The sequence below is a fragment of the Anser cygnoides genome, chromosome 1 (genome assembly GCF_040182565.1).
Source record: "Anser cygnoides isolate HZ-2024a breed goose chromosome 1, Taihu_goose_T2T_genome, whole genome shotgun sequence".
Classification (NCBI taxonomy): Eukaryota; Metazoa; Chordata; class Aves; order Anseriformes; family Anatidae; genus Anser; species Anser cygnoides.
Genome location: NC_089873.1, coordinates 28,481,994 through 28,495,670, shown reverse-complemented (window position 1 = coordinate 28,495,670; position 13,677 = coordinate 28,481,994). Strand labels below are relative to the sequence as shown.

The 13,677-nt window shown below is 35.3% G+C and overlaps 1 protein-coding gene across 3 annotated transcripts in view; it reads left to right on the top strand.

Moving 5' to 3' along the window:
- MDFIC (MyoD family inhibitor domain containing) overlaps positions 1-8,994 on the top strand; it is a 50,364-nt gene extending 41,370 nt beyond the window's left edge. For all 3 annotated transcript variants that reach the window (XM_013190812.3, XM_048048317.2, XM_048048316.2), the window contains one exon: positions 5,425-8,994. In XM_013190812.3, the coding sequence (XP_013046266.1) occupies positions 5,425-5,672 (248 nt within the window). In that variant the 3' untranslated portion in view covers positions 5,673-8,994. The remainder of the gene's footprint in view (positions 1-5,424) is intronic.
- The last annotated feature ends 4,683 nt before the right edge of the window (positions 8,995-13,677 follow it).

Sequence of the window (13,677 nt, the reverse complement as noted above, 5' to 3'; positions counted from 1 at the left end):
TAAAAATGAAAAGGAGGGGATAAAAGGGAAGTTGAAATAAAAGAAACATATGTATCAGTATTTAAAATAAATTAGATATCAGAACAATGTGTGTATGCAAAGGTTTTAGAAATAAAAAATAATGTGCAAATGTTTGAAGACATGTACAGAGACAAAAATTAAAGTTCTTTCATTGTTAATATTATTTTTTTCCTTAACTGAACATAGCTATTATAACTGTGATAAGAGGTAACGTGGGGCTCCCTGGGCTTTGAGTATCAGTGGATAAACAGTTTTAAGAGATTTTAAGCTGCTAGTCTGGATATTGTCTGAGATAACGTTTATAGCCCAGTTAAAGTAGGTGTTATTTGTAACATATACACTCTGGCTACATCAGTGCAAGGTAGCTGGAATTACATGTATGGTCTAAGCAACAAAAACTTGGACAAGTTTGCTGAGCTTCTATTTGCCTTGGCATTGTTTTAAGAGTTTTCATGAAGTTCCCTAACAAATCTGTGACTTTTGGGGATGTGCCAAAGGTCTAAGGAAACAGCTTTAAACAGCTTTACTTACACTGGTATTTAAAAACGCTTCATGAGATGACCCTTTTAACTTCAGGTCAAACTTTCATCCCAGGATTATAATGAAAGGATAATCATGGATGAGCTTGTGTGTGTGAAAGTGAATCTGTTTTTTTCCACTAACAGTGGGTTGGTCTAATAAGATATATTCTCACTGCCTACAGACCAAGCCTATCATAACTTATGTCCAGCATAGTTTCTGGGAGCTTGAGTCCTACTCAACAGATGTGATACAATGTTTTGACTGGCATGGTGTAGTTTGGAAGTCTGAAGGAAAGTCTTCATTAATGGTGGTCTTATGTAATGAGAAATAGACTAACTTATTCTCTCTCTGTGAAAGTATTTAAGTGAAAACTTAAATTCCAAGAAACTTGGAAGTTAACTGTTTATCAACAGTGCTGCATCATGAACAGCAAGGAAGATGCAGTTTGGTCCTTAGTAAAAGGGCACCCCTAATTCTTATTTTCATGACTATCTCTAATGGGAAAAAAAGAATTAAAAAAACTTTTATCCTAAAAAATAAAATAAAATAAAAATATCACTTATATCACTTTAAGCTAGCTTTTCTTTAAGGTAACATAGGTGTTGTGTCACAACTTATATTGCTGTATCATTTCTTTAACAGAACAGGCTAAAATATGTTCAAAGTTTCTGGAAAACATGTTATCAGGCCTTAAGATCATCAAATTTACTTTTTACCTTTTTTTCCCAAATATATAAATTACGTTTAGTTCCAATTGGAATAATTTGTTCCACTATTCACTCATCTGCAAAAACTATTAGGATTTTGATGTAGTAAGTTCAAAGAGTGGAAATTAAGTATAGTCTTAACATGTTAAATTAGTTGGTATTGGAACCAGGGAAGAATTATCAGGGAGTGCAAACAGTAAATTACGAATTAGTGGTCTCCAACATGGTACTGATAAACCTGAGATTCTCTCTTTGGGAGTTTAATATAATATCTTCTTCACAGATGGCTTTCTCTGACCATGGTATCCTACAACAGCAACCAAAGGAAGTGTTTTTAACTCTATAATTTTTTATTTGAAACTGGCAGATTGGGGTATGAATATGGGTACTAGACAAGAATGTGCAAGTTTTGTGTAGTGTATAGATATAAAATCATAGAAGCATAGAATATCCTGAGTTGGAAGGGACCTACAGCGATCATCAAGTCCAACTCCACCCGAAAATCAGACCCTACGTCTGAGAGCGTTGTCCAAATTCTTCTTGAGCTCTGGCAGGCTCAGTGCCATGACTGCTCCCTGGGGAGCCTGTGCCAGTGCCCAACCACCTTCTCAGTGAAGAACCTTTTCCTAACATCCAGCCTGAACCTTGGACCCTGGAGATATGTTATGAGACATTAAGGTCTTATGTCACTGCTATTACAAAAACCACTGTGACTGCATCTTTTCCTCTTATTTATAATTGCATCGGTAGATAAGAAGTTGAGAAGTAGGAGTCATACATGGAAGTAATTTTTCCAGCAATTCATCCAGGAAAAAGGTATTGCTGATGTTTAGAGTCATGATTCTGAATTCAGCATGCTTTGTCAAGTGTTGAATACACGTGGAAATTAAAATAAACAACAACAACAAAATTCTTTTAGTGTTTCAGTCAGTGAAGAAGAGGTGGAAAGACCCTCACAGAGTTTGTGCCATAGCACTAAAGGCAAAGGCAAAAAATTATTTCTTTCTGTTATCTTGGGCCATATTTGGTAGCTGTTACCTTGCAAATATCATCATTTAAACCAATATGGCCTCTACTTTTAAGTATCGATTTAGTGTAAAGGGAAAAGGTTTTTTTTTTTTTTTTTTTTTTGTGGGTCCAGAAAGTGCAGTCCCTTTTGGTTTAATTTATGAATTGTGTATCTTGTCCATCAATAAAGATATATGTTATAATTTATGTAAATGTTTAGTTTTTACCCTTCAATTTTGCATATACCTGTATGAAGCATGCAAGATTTGTTTGAGCATCTCATTTTCAATACTGATGCTCATAAAGTTTTATTAAGGTGTTTTTTTTAAAAGATATTTGTAGAACAAAATTTGTTATGGTACTCGCTTCTTGCAGTTGTATTTTAAAGATGTAAAATACTAAAAATCTCAGTTCTTCAAATATGAAGGCTTCTTAGATACAACTCTTGGCTTCTTTATCTTTTTCCTTTGCATTAAAAGAAAATCTGAAAGGAGATTGTACCTGAACAAATTTAACACCATCTCCATGACAACCAGCTAATTAATCGCTATTGGTATGGCTTTGGTCCTCTTCAGTGAACTGATACTCCCCAGCTTTATTTCACATGTCTTCTGTGTTTTCTATGAAGGTCATTTATTTAGTGACAGCATTTCCTTGGAAAAAGCAGCCTTTTTAGTACAGGCAACAACTGTCTTTAAAAATAGCTCAATCTTACTTGCATTTTTCTTCTTGCTGAAGCAAGTTTCAAATTTTTTTTTTCTGTTGGATATATATGCTCATTATGTATATTGTGACTGTGACGACATTGCAGTACAGGCATTCCCAAGATAAGTTTGGATCTAACTCATGTAGTAATTAGGAAAAATCCATCTGCAACATTGTGGTAGTAGTGTGGACAAAGGATTCAGGTAGTTACTTTCATTCCTGGGAAAGAATTTGCAAATTTGCAAATTTGCAAGAAATTGCAAAATGTTGAACTGTGAGCTGCATTGCTGTGAGTATTGTGCTTGCTAGTGTAAAGTCAGCTCTACGCTATCCCGCAGTCAGTTTCTGCAAGTTAGAGATACTTTGAATCAATCAAGGTAGTTGCTGGGGTTGCTCCATCACTTTAGATATTATAAATATGTTTTAGAGTCTTGGTAATTGTATTACTATTGCAAGTAATTGCAAGCTTTCCCCAAAAATAACAGCCTCCAACCTGTGATTTCTATGAAGATGCAGTACTTGGTCAGAGCAAATGTCTGCGTAGTTTAATATCCTGTCTTTGCTAATGGCCTCTCATAGCGGATACCTGTGATGGACTGTAGGAACAGAAAGGATAAGATGATGCAGGATATTTTCCCCAGAACAGCTTCCCAGTCTTCAAATATCTGTGGATAAAGGAGTTAAAGGCTTGCAAGCTGTAAGAAGAAAAATGAAAGCTGTTTATGAAAGAACAATATTCTCCAACCTGAATGTTTTGTGTATTTTAAAGTTTTCATTTTCGTTCTGGACTGGCTGTTCACTGCCTCTTACAAATTAAATACACTTCATAGATATTATATGCTTACTATTGGCTGGATGGTTGCACTCATTGTGGTCAATGGTCTGATGTCCGGGTGGAGACCAGTGATGAGTGGTGTCCCTCAGGGGTCTTTACTGGAACAGGTATTGAACATCTTTGTCAGTGACATGGGCAGTGGGATTGAGTGCACCCTCACCGAGTTTGTAGATGACACCAAGCTGTGTGGTGTGGTTGACATGCTGTAGGGAAGGGATGCCATACAGAGGGACCTTGACAGGCTCCAGAGGTGGGTCTGTGTGAACTACATGCAGTTCAACAAGGCCAAACGCAAGACCCTGCACCTGGGTTGGAGCAATCCCAAGCACGAATACAGGCTGAGCAATGAGTGAATTGACAGAAGTCCTGTGGAGAAGGATCCGAGAGGTGTTGATGGATGAAAAGCTCAATATGAGCCAGCAATGTGTGCTTGCAGCCCAGAAAGCCGCCGTATGCTGGGCTGCATCAAAAGAATGGCCAGCCAGTTAAGAGAGATGATTCTCCTTCTCTACTCTGCTCTTCTGAGACCCCACCTGAATTGCTGCGTTCAGCTCTGGGGCCCTGAGCACAAAGGGCGTGGACGTGTTAAGAGTGGGTCCAGAGGAAGGTGACAAGGATGATCAGAGGGCTGGAGCACTTTTCCTACAAAGACAGGCTGAGAGAGTTGGGGTTGTTTAGCCTGGAGAAGAGAAGGCTCAAGGGAAACCTTATAGTGGCTTTCCAGTACATAAAGAGGTCAGGACAAGGGGTAATGGTTTTAAACGGAAAGAGGGAAGATTTAGATTAGATATAAGGAAGAATTTCTTTACTTTGAGGGTGGGGAGGCACTGGAACAGGTTGCCCAGAGAAGCTGTGGATGCCTCATCCCGGGAAATGTTCAAGGCCAGGCTGGTTGCAGCTTTGAGTAATTGGGTGTGTGGGAGACACCTGCCCATGGCAGGGGGTTTGGAACTGGGAGATCTTTAAGGTCCCTTCCAGCCCAAACCATTTTGTGATTATATGACAGTGAAAGCAAATCCCTCATTCTTCAGTTTCAATTTCATTGGCATGTGTTTAATTCCAGTGTTTGTGTTTTTCTGTCATGTCTCATGGACGTATCAAATGTTTGAAGTTATTCCATAGTTGAATAAATTCCATGAAGTTAATTCTTTTGGTACTTTTTTTTTTTTTTTGACAGTGAGATACCTTTCCAGTTACCTTATGTAATTTAATAGTACTTGAGAGAGATGCATATTGACATTCATGTATAGGTGTGAACTCTCCTGAAACAAAGTAATTGGGACTGAGGATCATAGATATGGATATTTTACATAATAAATGACTGGAGAAATGAATTTAAGTGGACATTTAGTACTTGGAATTTTCATGAAATGAATTGGAGAAACGAAACTTACACCAAAACTGATAATTGAATTGGAGATGTTAGGCTGCATAAGCGACCTTGAAGATAGGAAAAATGTTCTTTATGGTGTTAGATTATGTCTACTGTGAATCACTGTCTTTCAACAACTTATCTGACATTGTGATGCAACTGCATTTAGAATGACATATTAATTTTTTTTCTTTTCTTCCCCCCTTTTTTTTTTTTTAAATATGTGACATTCTACTGAACTGGTACATGTGAAGATTGCTGTGTTCACTGTATCCTGGCTTGCTTGTTCTGTGAATTTCTCACTCTCTGTAACATTGTTTTGGGACAAGCATCCTGTGGCATCTGCACATCGGAGGCCTGCTGCTGTTGCTGTGGGGACGAGATGGGAGATGACTGTAACTGCCCTTGTGACATGGACTGTGGCATAATGGACGCATGTTGTGAATCTTCAGATTGCTTGGAGATCTGCATGGAATGCTGTGGGATCTGCTTCCCATCCTGAAATACTTATCCCTTTGTAATCTCTTAAAAACTGGAGAGCTTTTCTTTAAATACATTTGAAGAAAGACAAGGTAAGATTTTCACACGACCAACTGGTATTGCACTGTTCATTCCCTATATATAAATATTTTTTGTAAGCAATCCTCAAATCTGTATTCTAACACAAGTTGTATAGTTTTGTATGTGAAACTCAAGCTACATTCCAGCTTCCTTTTGGCTTTGCAAACGGAAGATTTTACTGAAACTGAATTATAGGCTTGATACTGGAGGCGACATATGAGGGCAAAGTTGCCATTTGAATTGAGTGACAGATTTTAGTTGGAGAAAAGACTACAGGGCAAAGCCTTAAGTATTTGCCTTTACCTACTTTAATGTTTAAATGCTCAAATGCCTACATACATAACATTCCTTTACAGGAGTTCTTAAAAACAAAATGTCTTTGTTTCAGTCTCCTTGGGTTCAAACTAACCTTGTTCTATAATCTTAAACTAAATTCAATTCTCAACACCAGTAATCTACTGTTGGTTTTGCTACCACGGTCACATTGACAATGTTTCTTTTGTTTTGAATATCTCATTTGTTTGAGAGAGATTCCTCATATTATGTTAATAATACATGTAGATTTGGCAATCTAGAGTCAATGTAAATTTTACTATCAATTAGAGTACCAAGATTTCATTGTTATCAATCAAGACAGAATAGAGAACTTTTGTTCTACTTCACTACCAATATTACTTGAAATGCTTCTTTTTAGAAACAGACTTTGGAAATCTGTGTAGACATGAAATATATCCATAGACTAATAAATTAACAAATCTTCAAAATTTGGCTATTAAAGGGAAAATATCAAAAGTTAACTCAAGAATCTAAATCTGTACATCAGAGGCCCTGCCAGGTTTTGTGGCTTTACAGTTAGTATCATGTAATTTAATATTTATTTATTCATTGTGTGAGCATGATCCATACAAGATTGCACCATTTAAACTGGATATAAAGACCAAATTAAAACTCAATCAAGGAATTCTGTCATCATATATGAGAATATTACATTTGCTTTTTGCATATGTTTTAAGTGATATTTTTTAAAAAGCTATGTAAAAAAGGGATATTTTTAAAAAGTATACCCTTTTCATATAAAAGTAATAATGATTTGAAATGTTTGATAAGTACACAGTTAGGATTTGGTTGGCAATTTTTTCCCTATTATACCATTAAGATTTTCTGAGAAATATCTGTCTTTGTCTGTGCAATTGTGAAATTAATTTAGTCCAACGCATAGAAAGGTTTACGGCATTCCCAGATTTAGGGAGTAATGGTACCCATTTTCTTTCCCATTTGCTAGTTTCTCCCCTCCATGTCTGTAGCTCATTAACTTTTCTGCACAAAACCACCTGTACATCTTGATCTCACATACTGAAACTTTCCTACCTACGCTCCAGATTTCCTATTTGGAGATTGTTGGATCTAGTAAATTTATACTTTGTTAAAGAGTCATCAATAGCCAATACCATATTTCTGTTAAGTGAATTGATCATAAATGTCTCTTTGCACTGGAGTGAATTCAGTTTATGCAAATGTGACAAACTAAACATCACAGGAATGTGAAGCTAAGTCAACAAATTGCCTTATATTAACCCAAGCTTCTCCCTGTGAACACTGACTAGTAGTGCCTACTACTGCAAGTTATCACTGAAGGTAAAATAGCCAAATCCTCAACTATACTTAGGAGCTGGGAGGTGTTACCTTTTGCCTTAACATCTGCAATATTGTGCTATATTCTGATGCAATGCAGATTTACTCAGAGGTTGTCTTATCTGCTTTTTGATAGTTACTACAAGAAGTGATCCATATGTGGTGGTTTTGTTTTGTTTTGTTTTCCCCGTATACTGGGCCAGATCTGTGTTGCATAAACTGAGTACATTTCCATTAGTGTCAGAATTTTCCATTGGTGTAGCTCCAGTTAGAGAGCACAAAGATATTATGGTAATAGGCAGGCTAATAAGCAATCATATAGCTAAATTGATAAATTCCCTGAGCTCAGAATCAGGCCCATGGGGCTCAATTATGACTCCTAAAAGTCTGAACCACATTGGGAAGGGGGAAGAGGTGCATTGGTTGAGTGGCAGTGCCTGGAGGCATTTTGCCTTTGTAAGGCATAATGCCTCTGGGGAAATTGGGGGCATCACAGTGAGCACTGGGACTTGATACACCTTGGAAAACGTGTAGACAGTGCTTCACCCATTGTAGGCCTATGGTTGACACAGTGGTGGTGGGGCCATGCTCCCTGGGACCAGGTAGCACCACTAGCTGTCTGTCCTTCCTTGTGTCCTCACCACAGAGAGGTGAATTATGGCTGTTTCCTGTCTGATTGTGCTTCTGGGGGTGGGGAAAAGGACTTCCTGTCTCCTGTCCTGTTAGGACATCCCTGCCTGAGCAGTTCCAACTTTGTGTTTGGAAAACTGCACATTTGCATTTCAAGCTTTCAGTGAACGATGGATGTAAAAATTACTTTTACCACAGGATGATATAGTATAAGAAATGAAAATGTTAATCCAGGGAGTATCATCTGTGTAAAAGAATTATACAATTTACACAGCCCCTTGTTTCTACTTACAGGATCTCAGATATTGTTTTGATTGTTTGAAATTATGAAAATCTGAGGAATGTATTTACTATTAAGAACATATTTCCAGTACTGTACTGTCCAGTACAAATTCTAGATACAAGAGCTCTGTTCATGCATCTATGCATATGTGTACACTCTCGTACACATGTGCACACACACACAGACATATATTTATTTTCCCATTTCAATTGTGAAATACAAGAAAGTGAAAATACTGTGTTTATTAACACAGTGATTGGAACTATCAAATTATTACAGTTCAAAAAAAAAACCAACGTGATTTGTTTGACATTTAAATGTAATCTGCTACTATTTGTCATAGAGATATTAGCACTTTTGTAAAATGTATCTTTGTAGCAGAGAATATTAGTATGTAGTTTAAGGACTTCCTTTTTATATTTATATTATTAAATTCTGTTTTGTAATTTTCACTCTGTAGACAATCTTATATGCACCTTGTGTCATTAAAGCAATCGTAATTAGAAGGAGACAAATGTGAAAATATAGTTTAAATAAAACATCCGAACTTAACTGTATTTTATAAGAGTTCTTGAGAACTTGTACAGTGTTTCAGTATATATCTCTGCAAACTGTCCCATTTGAGAAAAAATGGTAACTTGCTATTTGTATTTTCTATTAACTGGATGTGCTATTCTCAAACACTATTTTGAAATAAAGATCTTTATTTTGAAACTTTGGTATATCTTCTTGTAGTTTTGTCCTGTTACTGTTCTGAATAGTAATTTTTTGTATTATTTGTGATTTTTCTGTTATAACACTTCCTGAAGGCTTTGACCTTCGGGTACTTTGCACAAAGAGCATGAGCCAGAGTAGGTGAGCTGTCTTACAAGTGGATCTGTGCCATTTCAGGTGCCAGAAGCTGGGCTAACATGAATCTCCACCATGTAGACCAACAATAGAAAGTTCATCATTAAGGGGACAAATTCATGTCTGAGTGCAATTGTATTAATTAAGTAGAACTCTAGTCATTATTAAATTTGATCAAAATGAGAATAATTTCAATGCATCTGTTGCAACATCTGGTTTTCTAAAAGCAAGCTCCATCTTTACCTCCTTATGTGGCTGTGCACACCATGTGTTGGAAGACTTAAAGTTGTTGGTGACAATAAAAGATTTGAATCCTACAGGCATTAATTTTACATTATTATTTTTTAATCTTCTAATCCTTCTACTAGTTTTTTTCTCTTCCAAAGAGAGCAGGGGGACCTTGGCTCAATTTTAGCATCAGGGTCTTGAAAGAAGTTCAATAAAAATAATACCTTGCACCCACTTCCATGATGTACTTGTTCACTGTACTCAGTATAATTGAATATGAGTTGATTGCTTGTACAAAATTCAACCTCCTCATAAGCACATGCTTATGCTATTTACTGGTGATTCAGTGCTAGTGACATAAAAGGATAGCCTTTCTCTCCTTTACAAACCTGTGATATGATGGGCTATTTCTATTGCAGATAGAAAGACAGGAATTTCTCTGAATTACCATTCTGCAAAACAGCAGATGTTGAGTTTGATTAGGTGATCTTAATCTCTATATAGGTTTTAGTATATCAGCTCACCTCACTTGAAAATAATTTAATAAAACACTAGATACAATCCAGTTTGCCTTCTTTATGTATATTATATATGTATATTATAGCAATTGTTAGTACATTACCATTCAGTACTCATAAAAATATGATGTTAGATGAAAGATTGTATAATGCCTTTTATACCTTTAGTATTATCTTACTAATTTTTATTCTGATATGCGTATGCTATTTTAACTGACGAAATACTCCACTGTAATTGAGGCTCTTTATATCATCTCAGTAGGGTATATAATTGGTGCCCAAGCACTATACAATTCCTCTTCAATCAGTGGTGTAGGCTTCTGCAATTTGTCTCATCTCCAAGTTGCTGAGTGACCACACTGTGAATATGCTGTACTCCAGTTTGTATGCCTATTACATTGCAATCTTTTTCCACTGTGACTAAATTTTTTTTAATTATTATTATTTTGATCACAGTGTATTGTTGTTATTTTTATTTATTTATTTATTTTTTAATCTTTGCTCAAGGGAGAGCACGGAAAGGGCTTTTATTATGGAAAGATAGCAAGATGTATATTATGTTGTCATTTACTTCATCTTTTCTCTGTTCATTGGTCATTGCAACTCCTAATCAAAAAGACTTGTGAAAGTGTATGTTTGGAACTTTGGAATATATACGTTGCTGTAACTCAAGAGTTTTACATTTGAATATATGAACTTCAAAATACAGTGATTCTGTCTTGCTCATTGAAATAAGGAACTGAAAGTTTTTTAGTTGAGATGTACTCTGCAGAATCCTGCAAACTGGCAGTCTTCAAATAGTTCTCTTCATAGGATTAAGACCAGTACATTATTTTAATATTAATAGATTTTACAATGTCATACAAGTGCCAGCTTTTATACTCTGTGATATTTTCAGTTATTGAAGACTAATAGGAACAAGCTTGGATAAAGAAGTGTATTAAGCAACATGGGTTTGCTTTCCTCCCTAGGAAATGTAACTGCATTTGTCTATTTCTTCTGTGTTGAGGAGACACCTTGATTACATATTTAATGTAGACTAATAGCAATGGTTTAGAATGTACAATAACTTCAAGGTCATTATGAGTAGTATGTGAATCATAAAAGGCAACAACTTGCAAGGATTCTACTGCTGTTGTCAACTGCTGTCTCTGCAACAGTAATCTGCTTTGCAACTACCAAGATTTCATGGGGTTAAGTTTAAGAAAATTAAGGTAGCCATGACTGAAGTTTTATATTCAATCTTGTTTCTTCAGAAAGAATAATTAGAGATATTTACACAATTACATTTTAGTAAACTATTATGCCAGCTTAACAGTAACACATATCTGGTAAAAGTATATTAAACAGCAATCCAAAAGCAATTTAGCTGCTGAAGGCACTATTTGCTATCTATCTATTCATAAATTAATGTATAAAATTAAATTCCAATCACTAAAAAAAGAAGCAATGTTGAGAATCAGAACTACATATTAGTTAAAGCTATGCAATTCATAACAGAATTAAAGCTTTCTTTTATTCAAATTCAATGCTTAAAAAAGAACAAATCCATCATCTTGAAATTTGACTTGTAGCTTGACATTAAAAATAATATGAGTAGAATTTTCAGTGGGGTAAGCACAAAACTAGTTCAAGTAGTGTCACTCTCAATTAATGTACTCAGGTGGTGTGCCCATTAAAATTCCCACTTGTGGGTTCAGCTCTCTATGCAAATGGGGTCATTACCTGGAGAATTTAATTGGGTATGACACTGGGAGTAGGAATTTTCCTTTCAAAATAAACCTACTTGCACACATTTTCACTAGAAATTTGATTGTTACATATACTTCATATTGTTTGGCTCTATAAATATTTACCAAAATTGAGAATGTCTTCACTTATTTATTTTTTTACAGGTGATTCATAATGCATCAAAATGATTTTTAAATTGTTCCATGTATTGCATATGCAAGTATTGCTACAAAGACCTGTGGTGAAAATGATTTTTTTTTGGTGTTAAATTGATATTTTTACACATCCTTTTAAAGCTCATATTAATTTTTATAGCATCTGAAACCAGAACTGTAATATTTTTTATAGTGTACATACATGTTAATGGAAACATTATATAATACTGAACTTGTATCTCACACATTGTTTGGAAAGGACAAAAATATATTGTCTTTCTGAGAAATACTAGCTTCTAACTTTTGCTGCAAATTACTTTGCAGAATCATTTGTATAAAGAAAGCTAATACCACAATACATTCATTCCAAAATGCTCACACAAATATTGTGGAAATGCAGAAGTATATGGCTGAGAAGAACTTCTAGAAAACTTCTAGTTCAGCAGCCTAAGCTGAAAGAGTGTCTATAAACATGATCTTGAAAACCTCCAAAGAGAATTTTGGACACTGTAGAAATAATCGTCAGTAGCACTACAGTAGTCTTCAGAGAAAAAGCTTTTTTTCTGAAGAACCCATTTAATCTTATTTTCATTTCTGCAAGACTGATGTATCCATGTTCTATTCCCGGTGGATGTGTAGAACAATCACCATTCTCTTGTCATAACCTTTCATATATTAACCTTTCATATAGTTTGTGTACTCCTGCCTAATTTTCTCTTACCTAGTCCAAAGAAATAGTCTAATTTCTTCAACCTTTCTTCTTCAGTACAACATTTCAGTACAACATTCATTTAAAGCATTATCTACTATATGAGTTATGCTTCTTGTTTCAAAGTATCACAAGACTGAGGGAACAATGCGTGCAGTGACTTTCTCTGGAAATGAGAAACATACTTGTTGCCTGCAGTGTTGAGGTAATAAATACATCCATGTTTCTAACATGCATTTTTGTGGCAAGAGAGTTGACAGTATTTCATTTGTATCTTAACTTCTCTAAAGGATACAGTATAAAGAATCAACCTGATCTCCTACATGCAACACATGAAAAATTTTAATGGGATTTGTAGAATCCTTTTAAAAATTTCTAGGGTGGAGGCTTGGAGAGCTGTCTTAACAAACCAAAAGAGAAAATGAATCGACCATGTCATTAAAGCTTACCCCATTTGTTAATTCTACATTTTTCTCCAACTCAGCTTTCAGTGTGTTGCCATTTCTGTTCAGCAGTCTTTTTCCTGATCCAACTTCCTCCATGTTTTCACTAAAACTTCCTGACCAGTTTTATTGATTCTCATTGCTTCTTTGATGGCTAATACATATTAACTGATGTGAAAAGGCCCTGCTACTGAAGATTGTTATTTTTGTTTCTTAAACCTACCTGCAACATTGTGGTTGCCTCATAATATGGTTGTAAGACCTTGGCTTAGAGTGGACTTTAACATATATATCTCAAAAGGTTGATGTTACTATAACACACTTCATTGTCAAAAATGGTAATAAGGAGAATTTAGGGAAATCATATTTAATTCTCTGGGAAGACCATGGCAAAGCTTGAAATAATGAAAAAAGTATATTATGGGAAAAATACTAATTCTCATCAGCGTAGTTTTATAGGAAATACATCTTGATTGTTTTTAACTAATGTGATTAACAGTTTGGCTGATAAAATAATTGTATAACTATAATATACTTGAGTTCTTATGATATCTGACTTATGACTCTTACGACATCCTGATTTCCAAGATTATACTGTAAGACATGCATATGCTATAGACTGAAACTGAGTAACTGATAGGTCTCAAAAAGTAGTTGTCAAATTAAATCATTGTTAAAACAGTGATTTTAGAAAGATTCTGCAGAGATTGGCACTGTGCCTGGCACTATTCAACATTTTCATCAGTGATCTGGAAAGATTTCTAGCAG